This window comes from Aethalodelphis obliquidens, unplaced genomic scaffold (genome assembly GCF_003676395.1).
Source record: "Aethalodelphis obliquidens isolate GAN/ISIS:26980383/991018 unplaced genomic scaffold, ASM367639v1 scaffold14, whole genome shotgun sequence".
NCBI classification, from domain to species: Eukaryota; Metazoa; Chordata; class Mammalia; order Artiodactyla; family Delphinidae; genus Aethalodelphis; species Aethalodelphis obliquidens.
In genome coordinates this window covers 20600364-20619170 of record NW_020837958.1, presented here as the reverse complement: position 1 = coordinate 20619170, position 18807 = coordinate 20600364, and the positions used below count along the sequence as shown (strand labels likewise).

Here is an 18807-nt window from a genome sequence, read left to right as displayed (position 1 = left end):
CCTTAAGATTCCAGTCCCAAACTTTCAAATATGCCCATGGAAAAAATTGATTTTTAATTTCTTTTTAAAGTTTTCTATCACTGTAGGAAAAATTTGATTTTTAAAAAGAATCTTGATGTTGCTATTTACCCATTCTGTGTATTTGCCTAATATCTAGCTGAGCAAATTAGGTAAATAATTTTTAATCACTGCTCCATTGAATGAATTCTCTAACTTTATTCTTTTCCTCAAAATTCCATATATTTCTCAATCTGTAACTTTGCTCTTAATCAAAAGAGCAGTGTAGCACTGAAATTAAAAGTGCTCTTGAACTTAGGTCTTTCTAGGTCTGTGATCTTGAGCAATGTACTTAACCTGTCTATGCCCCTAAATCTTTAACTGCATGATGGTACCTACTTATCACCTTGAGTAGCGCCATGTTGAGAGAAAAACAATGTCTCACTTTACAGATTAACTCACTTCATCTTCACAAGTTTCCCTTGAAAGCAGTTGTAAATAACTACAGAGAACAGCCTTGAGAGGCTTCTTGAACAGTATATGTTTACTGTTCAATGAAACATATGAAACGAAAAAACGTAGAATCCTATTAGTAAAATTCTTTCTCTTTTTTCCATTAGCTGTCAAGCTTCCATGCACATCGCCTGTTTGCCCAGAGAAGACTGACATTCAAAAGGTTTTAGGGGGAAAAGGTTATATAGGTTGTCCTTCTTGCCAACAACTTAGTTGAAGCCTTTTATTATCTCACACTCGAATCCTCTGTGTTCACTCCCAGCTTGCACAACTCTGCAGGGTAATCTTCCCAATGCCCACCATCATCTTTCTTCCCCCCTGGCTCTGGTGTTTCACTGCAGCACAATAAAGTCCAAAGTCTTCCCTGGGACTTTCTAATCATCCCACAATGTAGTGCCCCCTCAGCAAGCATGTGGATTCTTACTTTTGTCCAAACTCCTAGTTTCTCAGATCACTTATTCTATTCTTTCTGTCTGGCCAAACTTCACCTTTCCATCCTGCAAGGTGTAACTCACATCCCAAAGAAGCCCTTTACCAACCTACCCTATATTTATATTTATATTTATCCCCAAGTCAAACTACAAAATAGAGACCAGAAAGAAAGCAAGCCCAGGAAATGGACACAATTTCACTGGTAACACTAAAATGCAAAGCTATAATGTAACAATGGAAGCATATATTTTTTTCTAAAAGAATTTTGTTAGAATTTGTTAGGAGAAGAAGTGAAAGAATGTGGTCTGCTAAGAAAGTGCTTCCCCCCGTGAAACAACACAGTGTTTTGAAAGGAGAACAGCTTTGGAGTCAGCAGAGGGGCTTTGACTTTCTGCTCTGTGAACCTGACCTAGTGTCATAAATGATCTGACTCTCACTTTTTCCATATGTAAAAGAGGCAATGCCTCTCAGCTCCAGGATGTGAAGAATAAATGGAAAAATGTAAGTACTTTGCCTGCCACACTGTGGATACTCAAACCCTGTTAGGTCCTTTCCCTCCCCTTCTCCTTCTACTTAGAGAGCCATGGACATAGCAGAGGCATAGTAAAGAGCATTCAGGTAAGGGCAGGAGAGAGAAACAACAGTGGCATGATCACCTCTTATGCGTGAGTTCCCCTTACTTGACGAATAATCATGATATAATCCGATTAAACACTTGCGAGTGACTCAGAGGTGAATTATTGCCACGAAAAGGATTTTAGTTATTCAGACATTGGTTTGAGGTCTGGGCCAAATTTTTGCCTACCTGACAGATAGTTTCCTTTAAATAATACCAAGGAAGGCAATGAAAACACTGGTCAACTATGACCCTAATTCCAATCAGTGTTGTAAAAATGTTTACTGAAGCTGGGATGATCAGCAAACTTGGGGAAAAGTGGTGAGTTATCTACTAGTTAGTCAAGGATCACTACAGATGAAAATACCAGCACTCAGTAGATATATTTCAGGTACAAACCTAGATACTTGGATGAAAAAAATTCCAGACCCATCTAAATACAGTCTCATCACCATATAGAAAACAGGTAATATGAATAAGGAAGATAGAGGAAAGGTACCTAAAGAGAACAATTGCTCATGCAAGGAGGAAGCAGAGTCTCAACTCTAACTTCACTGAGACGTGATGGAAGTTTCTAGCCCAGAATAAATTGGTCAAGCACAATATATGATGGACAACCAAAAAGGAGATTTATAAAGTGATTTACTTGGAGCAATAAGAAAAAATGAAGAAAACCAGAGAAAAGGTGAGTCCTCTGATGGGAGCAGATGGTCTTAGGTAATCCTGTTTCACACACAGTCTTTCCCATCTCAGTTGATGGCAACTCCATCTCTCAGGCAGCAGGACCACCCTAGACTCCTCATTATCCCTTATACCACACACCCAATGTGTCAAGAAAATCTACTAGCCCTATTACCAAAACAATCCAGAATCCATCCACATCTCACTACCTCCACCACCAACCCTCCATCTGAACTACCAACAGCATACGCCCTCTTCCTCCCCTTCCTCTTCCCCTATCCTTTGCCAGTCTTCCTTCTTCATATTTTTAAAGCATTGCTATCTGCCAGGCACAGAGCTCAATGCTTGATATGTATTACTCTATTTAATCCTAGCAACAACTTTACAAAGGCAACATCACTGTAACCAGTTTACACATGAGGAAAATCAGGCTGATAAAAGTAAGTAACTAGTCCAAAATCAAAGAGGCAAAGAAGTAACAGAGCCAAGATTTGACTGAAGAACATCTGCTTTACTGAATGCCTTTCTGTCATCCACCTCTTCTCTGTGCTTGCAGCAATTGGTGCCGGCTCCTCTTTTTGTGTCGCTGCAATTATTGCACTGAAGGGTCAATGTCGGTGTATTTGACTGTCATCCCCACTAGACAATTGGAATCCAGCGAAATAGCTAATATTAATAACAGGTACCATTTATTGAACATCTTCCATGCATTATATTTATTCAGCAAGTACTTAATGAGTGTCAGCTATGTACCAGCCGCTGTTCTAGGTACTGGGAATGCATTGATGAACAAAACAGAGGTAGACTTTATCTGTAAGGAGTTTACATTTTGGTAGAGAAAGAGATCATGAAATTTACCAATTTGTCTACATTACATCAAGTGGCCATAAGGACTTGGACACAGGCAGGTTGGTCGATGTGGCGATGGGGTGTATGGAAGTCTCTTCTGAGTCCTTCTAATTTTTTACTGAAATAGGAAGCAAAGTTATCAGCTAAGCATGAATAGGAGGAGGAAGTGTGGGAAGTTTGAGGACAGGGAACGTGAGAAACAGTCAGCGAGGGGAGCACGAGATAGAGTTAACTATAGATTAATGGATGTGCAATAACATCACTCATCATGGTATGTTTTCCTCCAGCCATGTTCAGCTGCTCTGGGTCAAGTGCAGATTTAATTAAGTATACAATGTCAAGTTCTTTCTAGGTATCATCTCATTTAAATTTCCCAACAACCCTGCAGGTTGTTTAACTCTGTATTTTCCAGATGAAGAAATTGAACTGAGAGAATGCATCACTTTCTGAAGGTCACGTAGACGGAAGTATCAGAATTCAGATTCGAATCCACATCCGTCACCTTCAAACCTTGAGTGATGAGTTTTGACACAAAGTCCCTATCACGTTGGACCCGCACCCCCAACTCTATATGTGCTTAATATGTTCTCGGTGAACTAGCTTCAGAAACCTGGCTGAGGAGGAATTCGTACGCATTCTGGTTGACCGAAAAGTTAGTATGCGTCAACAGACTTGAGACTGCCAAAAAAAGTTAATTAGATTTAGGCGGCCTGAATAAAAATGTAGTAGCGAGCCCACCGTGCCGGCACACCTGTAGTATTATGTCTGATCTGAGATGCCCAGGCTGCTGTGGGACATCAGCAAACTTGAAAGCATCACCCAGAGGAGAGCAGAGAGAGTAGTGCAGGGTTTGGGAGCCATAAAACATGAAAAATATGGGAGAGAAAGAGACTATTTAGCCTTGGAAAGAAAAACTCAGCTCAGGGCCTGTCTTTATACACATCTCCAAGACTGCCATATTCTGCGTGATTCTGGAGCACAGAATTAGTGCCTAAAAGAAGGTGACAGACGTAGATGTGCCTCTGCATAAGGAAGAAGATAGTGTTGATTGGAGCCGTCTGGAACCAGGATAGGCTGTGCCGTAGAGAGATGTGTGCTCTGGAATTAAAAGCCATCAAGAGGGTGTTCTATAACCTTTTGAGAGATGTCAGAGGGGATAGTCACAACAAGGACAGAGGGTAAAACTGAATTTTCTGTTAGTCCTGCCGATTCCAATGAAGTCTGAGATAATAATCTCCCTTATCAACATCCTTTGGTGCTTGTTATCCTTTGACAAATTTTTTTCAGAATATCCAGAGTCTAGCTCTTCGTGTGAGTATCCCAGCCCTGACATATATTAGCTGTGTGACGTTGCCTAACTTAGGTATGATCCTGATGCCTGTCTAATCTATAAAGGGGGAATAATATAGAACCTCTATTATGGGGTTGTTGTCAGGATTACAGGCATCACTCCATGTAAAGTGCTTAGAAGGGTGCCTGGAATTATAAATGCCCAATAAGTGTTCACTCTCATTTTTTCAAGTGTTTTTCACACACTCTCCTTTAGTGCTGCTTCATTATTTCATGAGTTCTTGTTTTTTCCAACTAAATCGTCACTCTTGTCATATATCTATTATATATATGGGGCTGAGCATATATATATTACCGGGTACTTAATAGTTCAAAACAAAAATGTGTTTCTCTTCTTTCAAGCAATGTAAACTTGTTTAGAAGCATCTTTTGTACATTCTCAGGGAGACTTTTCAAATTTGGTGGGATTATCACCTAGAGGAGAGGTTTTATGGATTTCTCCATCTTTTAAAATACTAAAGTGTGCTCAAACACTACTTTTTCAGGGGTTGCTTCTTGTTTCCAGTCATCATTAGGAAATAAACAAAGATTTGTTTAGGATACAGAACGTAGCAGTTTTCTGAAAATCTACTGGGTGCAAGCCCTGGGCTATATACCAGGGCGAGGAAGAGTAAGGGAGCAACAGTGGTGAGGAAATAAAGATAAGCAACAGGATCTCTATAGTTTGCAAGGACCGTACAGTCCAGTGGCAGAGGGAAAAAGATAGGGACCTGCCTGACCCACACTTGCTTGCTTTTTCCCTTCATCTGCGACATCCACCTCTTTGTCTCGTGGGTCCTAGCTTCAGTGACTTTGAGTTCTTCCAACAAGCTAAGAGATCACCCCTCTTCCTACTGTCTTTCCTTTTTAGACACTTTCCCTGCCTTTTGCGAGACTGGCTTCTCTGACCTCTCAGGATGTGGCTTAAAAAGCTTCTTTTCAGTTACAGCTTTCTTATCCGCCATGTCTAAGCAAATAAGTTCTCCATCCCACTCCCAATGATTATTTGTCAATATACCCCATTCGTTACGCCCACAGCACTTACTACAACGTTTATTTTTATGTATTTATTTGCTTGCTTGGTTGTTTATTCACTTTTTCATCCCAAAGGCAACAATCACATCTATCTTTTTTTTTTTTTTTTGCGGTACGCGGGCCTCTCACTGCTGTGGCCTCTCCCATTGCGGAGCACAGGCTCCAGACGCGCAGGCCCAGCGGCCATGGCTCACGGGCTCAGCCGCTCCGCGGCATGTGGGATCCTCCCGGACCGGGGCACGAACCCGTGTCCCCTGCATCGGCAGGCGGACTCTCAACCACTGCGCCACCAGGGAAGCCCCACATCTATTTTTATTCACCAATGCAACCTCTTTCGCATAGCCAGACTTTCAGCAAATACGTGTGGAGTAAGTGAAAGATCCTTTCGGCCTAAGGTGGTGAGCACAGGGGCTGAGGTGTGCACTGGTGCTGGGGATCACAGAAGATCGCCATCTAACCCAGTCTTGGAGATCCTGAAGGTGGGCATTGCAGAGGCTGTCACTGCCCCATCAGACCTCCTCAGCACTCTTCCCATACTTGCCAACAGCTTGCTATTGCGAGATTGCCAAGCTCCTGGAGGGTTCTCTCTGCCTGAGGGAGCATGCTTGACCAACACACAGGGAAGGCCAGAAAGACCAAGGAGTGAATGCCCAGAAGCAGCTCTCAACCAATAAGGGGTAGGTGTGGGTGGCCTCTGCATCTCAGCTTCCTTGCCCCTGGGTGGGACAACTCTGTATCTGAGTATAGTCTACAGTGTTGCCATGAGGTCCAGCAGTGCTGAGCCCCAGCTGCAAAAGAAGTAACCCGTTCATTAAAACACCTTCCAGAGGCCACCTTCCCTTTCTCACTTCCCCACCTCCTATTGGTGCCTCCAGGGAGACCTCCTTAGTAAATTGCTTGCATTCAAATCCTCATCTCAAGGTCAGCTTCTGGAAGATCTCAATCTAAAAAAGGACAAGTGACCAGAATCTTGAAAGGCATGTCGAGTTCACTAGGCAAGAGGTAAAAGAATTTCCAAAGAGGGCAGGATTTCCTTAGTGCAGAGAAGAGAATCAGGGTCCCAAAATCTGGGGGTCAGATTTTGATTATGGCTGGGCCCCTGCAAGATATTTATAGGAAAAGACAGTAAGCAATCAGCTGATCATCAGCACATGAGATGAGCTGTTTCAGAGCCAACAGCACAGTTCCGTGCAGGTAGACAGAAGGTCCTAAACTCTTGAAATAACACATTGCAACCCTGCACGCCGTACTCATGAATCTTTAACTGAAGAGCTTCTTTGTGTCTTTTCCTTTTTTGAAATACAACTCAGGATCCAGGAATGTGAGGCTTAATCCTGAAAAGGAAGCCTTGTACAAATGGTGTCTTGAAAGCCAGCATGTAGCCTGTTCATAAATTTTATGATGTGTGAAGCACATGTTCAAGGAAGCATTTATTAGTAAGTCCGTAAGTTAAATTAGAAAGGGTGGTTCATGCCTTAACTATTCCGTCATTTTCCACACTGTTTATGTTTCCAGACCCAAGTGTGAAATTTAAATTTTCTTTTAATGTATTCACCTAAAAAATGATTTACTCTAGGCCAGCATGTTTTCTTACGGTCCCCAGTAGTGGTGTTTTGCAGTTGGGGGGAGACAAGGAAAATGCTTCTAAATAACTTTTTCAATGTCAAAGTTTCTGCACAGAAATCATAGAATGATCTTACTGGTGGATTTATTAAGAAGATGTAGTTTATTTCTCCCGGAAGATTGGAGTATTTTATATCGGGGATGTTTTGATGAATTTGGAAACTGGGTAGTCATAGTGCTGTCTCTGAAAGTCACAACTGGTATAACTGAGTCTGTGAGTGGCTCGTATTAGGAAACAGATCCTGTGATGGGTTGCGGCCCTTGGTCACTGACTTTTTCAAAGCTCCTGCCAAGGCACACCAAAATAGGAGCTATAGTTGGAAAACTGTAAACTCTGTAGAACTTAAAAGGTATTGTGACCAGCCCCTGATTGTAAAATCCTATGAACTTGAAATTATGTATAGGACAGACTATGCTATGTATGATATGAACAGCCTCATACTGAGTTTCATACTGAGTCTTGGTGTGAATATGGTTAATTTTACACATGTAAAGAGTAACAAATTTATTCAAAGAATCTAACTCATTTTGTAATTTTAAAACAAAGAGTATCTTGTGTGTATGTGCGTGTGGTTTGAGAGCATGTGTTTGTGTGTGCATGTGTGTTATTCTATAATGGGAAAATGACTCATGTAGAAACAAAAGTTCATTAAAAAATGCTATAATTATATATAGATGTATATAGTGTGTGCCCTTAGCAGAGCCTTCTTGAATCCACAAAATGCTCAAAATACAAAAGTTTTGAAAATATTTACATCTTGTGAAAGTGTTTTTTCCATCTCTATTTATTACATTTCCCTGCTACACAGTCACCAAAACTCTCTGGAAAGTGATAAAGGCCTTAAGTAAAACCAGACTGGCATGGATCACTGACATATACTGGCATAAATTTAAAAAAAGAAGCTAGCTGATTTTTAAGCCTTGGTTCATTTCACAAAAGCAATGAATAGCAATGCTGTCAAAGAGCTGTGCCTAGTCATAAAGCCTTTTCTGCATTTAAAATCCTGACTGGGAGCCAAGGTTTATCTTTAAACACTCATGCTTGAACATGTCCAGACAGAGTGTTCCTAATTGTAACTTGCCCTGCTTTCTTTTTCATCTAGAAAGTAGATTTCCTTTGTAAGGGATAGAATAAGCTGTGGACATTCAGACATAGGACTTAAGAATACATGTAACAACAGTATTTCAAGGCATTAAATGTTTATTTTCTGTGTAGTTGTTGAAATTACAGACTTTGGAATTAGTCACCTGAATTTGCCTAACTAGCTCTGCAAATCATTAGCTGAAAGACTTGGATCTCTGTTCCCTTCTCTGTAACATGGGAATACTGAAAGCATCTATCGCCTATATTTATTATGGACATTAAAAGAAATAAGGTATGGAGAGCACCTAGCACTGTACCTGACACCTAGAAAGTATTCAGCAAATATTAACCATTATATTATTATTATTAGTCTACTATGTGCCAGGCACTGTACCAAGCTCCTTGCATAATCTCATTGCATGGTCAACATATGACCTGCAAGGTAAATATAAGTACGGTTATTTTATAAATTAAGATCTGGAGGATCAGTGAAAAGATAAGGAAACAAACTGGTAAGAAGCAAGACAATGACTCAAACCCAGGCCTCTTTAGCTCCCTGTTCTTTATTCTGTTCATGTCCTGTTTCATACAGTACCAGTGATATGTGGCTACTTAAGTTTAAATTTAAATCAGTTTGAATTAAATGAAGGAAAAAATTTAGTTCCTTCGTTCCACTAGCCATATGCCAAGTCTCGATAGCCACATGTTATTAGTAGCTATGATACTGGATGGTACAGATAGAGAATATTTCCTTCATCTGTTCTATTTGACAATATTGCAGTCTAGACCATACTATCTCTCCAGGCTGGTTTGCTCTCAATAGGACAACAAATTTTTTCTTTTAAATATGATAACAAAGGCTCATCAATTAATGACTTAACCCTTTGTAATAAAGACAACACATTGCTATAGATGGCCATGTAGATCGTAGCTAATCCATCTAACAGTCTACACAGGAATGAAAAATTTGCCCTTGGCCAGATCATCACAGTGCCCAAGAACTAGGAGAATCCTCCGCTGTAGTCTAGATGATCTTTTTATTCAATAATAAGAACCCATGGGGATGGGAAATCCTAAAGCCAATGTGAAAATGCAAGATGAGTCTCCACCTCTCATCTACCTCTAATACTCTATGGACCTATAACTTTCATTTGGGGCTCAACAAGCTTAAAGCTGTTTTCAATATTTTTTAAGTTTCTGGGTGTAGTCTACTTAGGTGTAAGCTTTGGAAAGAGGAGATAGTGATTTATTATGTCGTTAACAATGATATTTTGCCCAGGAAATTTTTCTCTTCACTGGAAGCCAAATGACTTTTCTAGCTTGGTAGCCAATAAGTAATATTGATGATATTTATCACCTTCTTTTCACAGACCTTTTTGATTAGTATCAGATATTACAATCTGGAGACTGTAAATGCGAAGGGCAAATGGGAGTGGCAAAGCAAACAACCGTATAATCCAATATTCAAAACAAAGTCAAATAGATTGCCTCTTTGAACAAAAGCTCTTTCATATAAAGCCAACTCTTATTAGAGAGCAGAGTGGTGCAGCAGAACTGCGCTGGGCCCATAAAACCAACTTTGACTTCAGAAGAAATAGTTGAGGCATGAGGGACAGACCTGAGGAACTTCATGCATATAAAAGAGCAGCTGGCATCGTAGAAGGAGCATTAGGTAAGGGATCAGAAGATCTGATCTCTCCATGGTATCCTGAACGTACTTCAACTATAGCATCTACCATACTATGTTTTAATTGTCAGTTTCCGTGTCCAAGTCTCCCATAGACTATGAGTTCCTGAAAACCTACTGTCTATCACTGTGTCTCACGACATGGTAAAATATGTATTTTACACCATCCACCCTCCAAAAAAATTATGATTATATCCCAAACCCTTCACACCCCATTGTTATCGCTTTAGCCAACTTGCTCTGGCCCATGTGCTGAGCTGCTTCTCTTTGCCAAGCTGACTTGGTTTAATAGTAAATTCTAAGGTTTTTCTCTAAAAGCACTTGATAAGAAACACTGAAAAAAAAAGGAACAGGAACGGCTATAGTTCTTTCAGTTACGGTTAGTCCCACAAAGAGAAGAGTTAAAACAAAAATTAGGAACCGGTGGCTGAATATAAACTTGACTTCCTGAGAAGATACAGTAAGTCACCTGGAATGTATTCAATACTGAAGAATATTAACATTGTCCAAAATAATGAATGCAACCACTAGGGAGGACTCATTTAGAGTTTGCAATTTAGGCCCTGAAAATTCTGCCTCATTATGCATTATGCAATATTATGCAAACTTTGGCAGTATATGTGTTTATAATCTGATTAGTTCTCCCCCCCCTCCCCGCCCCGACACACACCTGCTCATCTCTGTGAATGTCCTCATGCAACTCGCTGATGGGAGATCAGGAAGTGGCTTCCTGCACCTGTAAGTATCTTTGCTACTACTAAACCAACATCTGACTCCTGAGACATCCTTGGTTCTGCAGAAACAGCCATGCTGACATCAAAGAAGAAATGATTCCCAATCTACAACTACTACAACGGAACACTGACCCAATCTTTTGTCTTAAACTGGAGGCTCTGGGGTTGTTTTCTGTAACATGACATATATTTCCCAGTTAGAAAAGGGAGGCATTGCACAGGATGATTTTGAGATCATAAGACCTCATTCTGTCACTTGTTAGGAAGGCTTGCCTTCCTAAGGTAAATTCTTTCCCCCAAAATGAAGAAATCAAGTGGATTAGCTAGAGTGGTCTTTGCTGAATGCAATTGTTAATATCTGAGTTATTTTCCTTGGCAAAACTATGTTTCCTCCATGTTCTACTTCCTTTGAGAGAGCCTGGTTTGTAAGCAAATTATTTTCTACATTTGTTTTCCTTTCTGTTTTTTCAAGTAAACATTTTTATGAGCCATAAATCATGAGGAATCAGAAAACAAAGAAAGGCATTTGACTTTATCTCATGTGGCATTGTCACCAAAGCGTTTGTGCGTGCCATGAGCACAACTTTCATCTTTTCCTCCCCATGGACAGCTTTTGCTGACTCCTGTGAACAAGTTGACCCTAGAGCAAGCTTCTTATCAGGTAAAACAAGAGGAAGAAGGAGCAATTCCTACCATGGCAAACACTTCTCACCCCAACCCCCAGGGATAGGCATACGCTGTTCTAGCACATGATTCTGATTTTATCTCTATTTGGAATTGAACAATATAACTTAGCTGTTAAAATACACACTATTTCAAGGCTATTTCTAAGCAATGTCCAGGCAAAGAAGCCCTAAGGACCTATGTATCAAGAGCCATCACAAGCTAAACAACATTCTCTTGACAAATGTGCTATAGTGAATACCTGTCATGGGTCTTCCACAGCTGTAGGCAGAAAGCGTAGAGTAGACTGGCTTGGGTCCAGGGAAGAAGAGCTGGTAACTTAGGCATTTCTAATATGACTGAAATTTAATCAATTCCATGATAGAACAAAGGTCAGCTTCCATGAACTAGTCCCTTCTCTGAGGTTCTCATTGTATGTTAAAAACAGTGCAATCCCATCTGGTTTCTTCTTTTTCTTAATTCACAGAATGTCAGTACTGGGGCTCAGAGTTCCAGCTACCTACTCTGGATTTTGAAGATGTTTTAAAAGATGATGAGCATGCATACAGGTGGCTCTCCAGGCTCAAGAAAGTCGGCATAGTGCGACTCACAGGAGCATCTGACAAACGAGGAGAAGTTTTAAAACTTGGGAAAAGGATTGGTTTCCTTTATCTCACATTTTATGGGTAAGTCACACAATAGCTGGTGTTCTGCCATCATATATAGGGTTTGATATACTTTCCAGACAGGGACTCTTTTGATTGATGATATAGAAATTTCCACAATGTCTTGACAGGAAGTCAGATGAGAATCTAAAAGTGGAATTTCTCTGAGAATGACTGGAATGACGTCAGACGCCAAAGACAGGATAGTTAAAGGTTGAGGATTAGGTTGCTAGGGCCGCACAACAGAATACCGTAGACTGGGTGGCTTAAACAATACAAGCTTATTTCCTCACAGTTCTGAAGGCCAGAAGTCCAAGATCAAGGTGCTGGCAGGGTTGGTTCTTGGTGAGCGCTCTCTTCCTGACTTGCAGTTGGCCACTTTCTCACTGTATCTTCACATGGCCTTTCCTCAGGGTACCAGCACTCCTGGTATCTCTTCCTCTTCTTATAAGGACACCAGTCCTACTGGATTAGGGCCCTGCCCTTAAGATTTCATGTAATCGGGAACTCCCTGGCAGTCCAGTGGTTAGGACTCCACGCTCTCACTGGAGAGGGCCTGGGTTCAATCCCTGGTCAAAAAAAAAAAAAAAAAAGGATGTCATTTAACCCTAATCACCTCCTTAAAGACCCTTTCTCCGAATGTAGTCACATTGAAGGTTAGTGTTTCATCATATGAATTTGGGGAGGACACAATTCAGTCCATACCAAGTGGGATAGAAGACTGTTTCTCTAAGGCTTTTTAAAAATATTCAGCTTTACAAATGTGAACGTTCATTAAAGTTTTACCTCCCAAGAGTTGGCACAAAATTAGGTTGGGCCCTGGGGAAATGAAACCAGCCACCAGATGTTTTAAATAAAGCTAACATGCAGAAAATTAAGTCTACGCACTTTAACAAGTAACAGGAAATACAATTGATTTTAACTTTGGAACAAGAGGCTGTTTGCATAAGAATTGCCTGGGAGGTAACATTAATTACGGATAAAGAAAACACTAGCAACAGGAAACACTACCTGGAAGTGGGGGTATGACTGTATTTCTAATCTTTAGGGTGAGCCTGTCATTTGCGATGGAGACACTTATTCTTGGGCTCAGAGTAGAGGGCACTAAAAGTGAAAAGGACCTGCAAAATGCAAAGTTTGCAAACTGGTAGCACACGGGCAGTATTCAGATGTGTTTTGTTTGGCTCACATGATGTTGAAAAAAAATGGGATCAACACTTAAAAACTGGGCGATTTTACATTAAATATGGAGCTGACTTTTCTTGAAAAATCAAACGTAGCAACAACTGAGCTTAAACCCCTGCTTGCCAGCAACCTGCTGGAGGTAAGAAAAGGCTGAGCCCGGAAGACAGCATATTCTCACTCTCCAATTTCACGAATTCTGCCCCCAACTCCCACCTCAGACCTGCAAGAGACCTGCTAGCCTTTGACTTTGCCCTTAGGTTTGTTAATCTAGAGTAAGACCTCATCTGTAGGTAAACAGAAGGTCAAAAATATTCAGTCACTTGCCTTCAATGATTTGAGCATGTTTATTCATGGTAGAAGACTCTATCATGTTTAGGCTTGGATGACCCAGTCCCCACCCCCATCCCAAGAACAAACTTTTACCATTAGCGAGTTTGTGTCATACAAAATTTTTATCTCCCCTACATCTGTAAGAATTTAAGCTGCTTTAACAGATTACAGCAGCAACAACAGACAAAGGAAAGAGGAAGAGTTTTGAAATTATTAAGAGCCCCAACTGTATTATTTTCTCTCTATTTTTCACAAATTTCTGGAATAGATATTATCCCTGAGTTCACTAATGAGGAAGCTGAAGCCCAGAGAATTAAAGTATAAACCCAAGTTTCCACAGATAGTAAACAAGTAACCAGAGTTGGAATCTGTGTCTGTCCCATCCCTGGGCTTTCTAATCTACCTCACTATCAATCATAGTATGAAGGAAGCACATTGAAAAGATGCCTTAGGGCACTGGAGGTAAACAGAACACTTCAAATATCTTCTAAGTTCTTTTTACTTCATTTTTATTTGCTGACAACAGACTTTTTGCACTGAGGCCAACACATTTCACAGTTTCATTACAGTGGCCAAATTTGGGGCTCTTTGTTATGGCTCCCTAATTTCCACCCCCATCCATCACATTAAGGGTCAGATTCTTAGTCCTGATTTATAACTTGTGTTTTATTTTGTTTTGTTGTTACAAATCCTAAAAAAGGCTTAATAATTTGGCCACTGATCTAATATTGTGAAATTTGTTGGAATGAATACTAAAGGTTTGTTGTCAAAACAAATCAGACTTCCTACTACTCTTCCATTCCCTTTGTCCCAGATCTTTGCGTCTGACCACAGAGTTTACCTACACAATTTCACCTTCAGCAGTTGATCACATTTCTTCCCTAAATCTCTCAAACTATACTACACTCCAGAAAATGCCTTTCTTTCCACCTTACTGCTTCTTCCACCAATAATTGCCAAGATCTCTTTTTTTAATTTTTAATTTTTTTTTTTTTTTTTGGTAATTTCGAATTCCCTACCTCAAGAACTTAACGAAGAGAACAGTTTTGTTGTTGTTGTTGTTGTAGTAGCTTTGATTTTGTTTGTTTGCTTACTTGTTTGGGGGGATTTTGTCAACAGAATGAGAAAAGTGAATATTTTCCCCGAAGTTACTTGCCTTTTCTATACTGAAGTCAGGGTAACATGAGATTTTAAAAAAAGGGAGATATTTAGGACAATGTTTCTCAACCTAGGCTGCACAGTGGAATAACCAATTTAAAAAATACTGACATCTGGGTCCCATCTCCAGAAATATTTTTTTTTAACAGGACTTGGATTTGGCCTGGGTATCAGGAATTTTAGAAACACTTCAGGAGATGCTCATTTGCAGCAAAGGTCATAAGCCTCTGGTTGAGAGGAAGGGTAGTTCAAGAGAAGGCAGGTCACAGGAGGTGTGGAGCTTGGTTTCTTTACATCCTCTGAACTCTCACAATTATGTAGACTAAATGGCACTTGTCATGTTCTTCTTTGTACTGTGGTAATGCCTGGACGTGACTTTAGAACAGAATCAGTAGCTGCCTTAGACAGGGTCTCTCCCTTTCATATCTTTGTTTCCACTGGCCTTACTCTTTTTATTTATTTATTTATTTATTTATTTATTTATTTATTTATTTATTTTTGGCTGTGTTGTATCTTCGTTTCTGTGCGAGGGCTTTCTCTAGTTGCGGCAAGTGGGGGCCACTCTTCATCGCGGTACGCGGGCCTCTCTTGTTGTGGAGCACAGGCTCCAGACGTACAGGCTAAGTAGTTGTGGCTCACGGGCCCAGTTGCTCCACGGCATGTGGGATCTTCCCAGACCAGGGCTCTAATCCGTGTCCCTGCATTGGCAGGCAGATTCTCAACCACTGCGCCACCAAGGAAGCCCTGGCCTTACTCTTGTTTGAAAAATAACTGGTTGGTGATTGAGTGAACAGAAAGAATAAATGAAGGCAATAAATAATGAAGGCAATAATAATAATGCCAGAAATAGGAAAGAGACAGAGAAAGCAAAGTGGGGAATGTTAAAGGTAAACTTTGCTTTCCGGGTAGATTTTTCAAGGAGCCTGGTTTCCGCTCTTGCTTAGCTGCCAAAAACAATAATAACTTGATGCTACTTCACATGTGCTTGCCTTGGGAAGCTAACCTAGTACTTTTCCATTCAAATAGGGTTACTAGTTTAGAGAATTTAAACTGTGTGGGTCTGAAGTGAGAATTATAATGTCTATTTTGGGGTTTTGGCTGTCATCTACATTGTTAGATTGTTGGTTGGATAAACAAAAACAGTAGATTCCAGAACTTTCTGTATTTTTAGCATAGGGTAGGCAAGGAATAAATATATAATGAATAAATTCACACCGAGTTTTTAAAAGACTATAAAGCAGCTGACGAATGCAATAATTATTAGAGCATTTCATGTTATAAAATTATGTCCACCTATCAAAATGGCAATAGCTTTGAGGATATATGTTTACATCATTTTCCACAGCTGTATTTTCTCAGATACTTGACATTTTTTGACAGTGCATCATCTAGGCAATATTTTTTCATGCAGCCATATGAAATGCTCAGTAACCTTACTGCCTTAATGATGAAATCTTTCCTGGGAGAAAAGAATAAGAGTTGGTAAAGAAACCCCCATTGTCAATTTTGTCAAATACATATACATGTGGAGCAGTATGTAAAAAGATGACCTTTTCAGGAGGATTTAAACCTTTGACTTGGAACAATGTAGTTTTTACAGAATGAGGCCAAAAGCCTCATCCCATGTCCCTGACCACACCCCACCCTCACAAAAGGAATGAAAATAGCTTTCTGGATCATTTCTTTCTTTATTGAACAAAATATCTGAATTTTATGACATAATTTAACCCAATGGGAAATAGTCATTGTAAACTACACTCCACTGCCATCTTCAATGACTGAATGCAAGTTAGAATAATGCATTTGACAATGCATCCCACAGAGTAAATCTTAAAGAAAGTACAGTCACTGTCAATGAAAGAGAATGTCCTGGTCAGTGGTATTGTCGTCTTACTCATCCATACAACAACCATTCCTTGAATACTTTACCACATGCAAGGCACCATGCCAGGCATTTTGTTCTGAACTAGATCTGGGTTGCTACTTTATGCAAAACTATCTTTGGTGATTGCTGTATATGGGTGAATATAAAGAGTTGAGTTGACTTCATCTAGATAATCTAGAACAATAAATATTCCATAAAACCAAGGAAAAAACTGTAAAGTACCCCTGGACTTTTGGCATTATAAATGAGGGAAAAAGATAGTCAATACATGCCAACAGTAATTAAAAGGTAGCACATAGCTCAAGGGTGATACTCTCCCAGCCTGGTGAAAGCAAGGTGAAGATGGGGTGATATTCAGCTATCAATATGGCAGCTAGAGAGAATGAAGCCAGACTCCTCAAACTTACACAGGCTACCACTGTATAAATAGGTGTGACATTACTACATACATATTTAATTATGACTATATAATTCTATACTTCTCCTCCACATCTCAAGCTAGCCCAACTTAGATGCAAACCATTTTTTTTTTTTTTTTTTTTTTTTGCGGTACGCAGGCCTCTCACCGTTGTGGCCTCTCCCGTTGTGGAGCACAGGCTCCGGACGCGCAGGCTCAGCGGCCATGGCTCACGAGCCCAGCCATTCCGCGGCATGTGTGATCTTCCCGGACCGGGGCACGAACCCGTGTCCCCTGCAGTGGCAGGCAGACTCTCAACCACTGCGCCACCAGGGAAGCCCTAGATGCAAACCATTTTATCCACCAAAGAGAGTTGGTGGGGAACAACTACAGCCATAGCTCCTTTCTCACGTTGCTCAGGTTGCTTTCCTCCCTTCCAACTTAACACCTTCTTTCTTGCATGCATCTCCCTCGCTTTTCCATCTCCTTTATCCTGTCTACAAACAACATGTTCCAAGTCCTCCTCTGATTTTGGCCGCTTTTTGGCCTTTCGTGCCCTAGTTGCTTGACCTATTAATCTTTCTCCTCCTGTGTTCCAACCACCATCCCTGCTACATCCTCCCTTGATCTGGTAGCCTCTGCAGTTTTAAGGGAGAGAACCCCTCTCCCAGCCTCAGCTCTGTGAGATCACTACCAGCGCCACATCCCCATGCCCAGGCATTACAAGAAAACAAAATAAGTACTTTACTACTCATCCTAGGAGCCAGTTTTGCATTCTGAACCGCCCATCCAGAAAGAGGGGTGGAAATTCCCTTCTCTCCCATATATTCCTAAAATCTAGTTAGGCAATTTCTGTTTCTTGTGGAAGATTCCACTTTTAGGGATAAAGCATACAGTGTGAAAGAAAATAAACTACTGTGTTGTAAGATATCACTACTGTTAGTTTGCTGGGTTGTAGTAATATTTGCTAGTCATCATATTTTGAGACTGTAATTAAGACAACAATGAGAAGTTCACATGCCCTTCCCTAAAAAGGCAAAAGCATAACCTGAGAATTTCTTCTCTAATTAGTTGGACAACTAAATTAACTGGTGTGGTCAGGGTATTACTATTTATATATACTTGTGTGTGTGTGTGTTAGACACAGAGATGGGGTGGGAGAGGAGGGTTCGACATCGTATTTTTTAGTGTTTACCATTAATGTTGTGTATTAACTAGTTACCTTTCTTGTGACTACTAGCCAGGATAACCTTTGAAAATAAGGCATGTGTATCTCATTGCCATTGCCACCGTCATATTGAGCTCTTTGCAGGCAGAAACAGTGGCCTGCTCAATACTAGTTTGGTGTCCCACACACACTTATCTCTCAGGAAACGTTAATGAAAGGGAATGTATGCTATGATATTGAGAAATTCCATTTGATCAAGACATCAAAAATTCTTTCTTAGCATTGTCGACATTTATCAGTCCTTAGAAAATTAACCTCATGAACAACTCATCAGAAAGTCAAGAGGAAGAAAAATACAAATTTCAACCTTAGCTAACAAAACTCCTCTTTTCCAGATCAGAGCCCAGAAGTTCAGTTCTTTCTTCTTCTTTCTAAGAATATTTTATTTTCTAGCACAAGCAAGATGCAGTAACACATGTAACAAGGATTAGACTAAGAAGAATAATCAGGTGAAAATTTAAAAATATATTTTTCTGAAACACTAACATCAGGAATAAAATAAAGATGATGAAAGACAATGAGGAATAGGTGTAAAAGCAAAGAAATTTATGAATCTTGGTGGTAGTCAAATTTTATCTTGTGGAGACAGCATGAAAGCTATGTAAATGCTAAATTAAACTTATAAGGCCACAAATTGTAGTGGAAAATAAATAAATACTTTGAAACACTTCCTTCCATAAAGTTTAGGGAAGAATTGAGGACCCAATGCCCCAGAG

General features: G+C 40.2%; 1 protein-coding gene across 2 annotated transcripts in view; it reads left to right on the top strand.

The window, feature by feature from the left end:
* The window catches only part of BBOX1 (gamma-butyrobetaine hydroxylase 1), a 77604-nt gene that overhangs the window by 14411 nt on the left and 44386 nt on the right, over window positions 1-18807 (top strand). For both annotated transcript variants that reach the window (XM_027115151.1, XM_027115150.1), the window contains exon 4: window positions 11731-11929. In XM_027115151.1, coding sequence (XP_026970952.1) covers window positions 11731-11929 — 199 coding nt within the window. The remainder of the gene's footprint in view (window positions 1-11730; window positions 11930-18807) is intronic.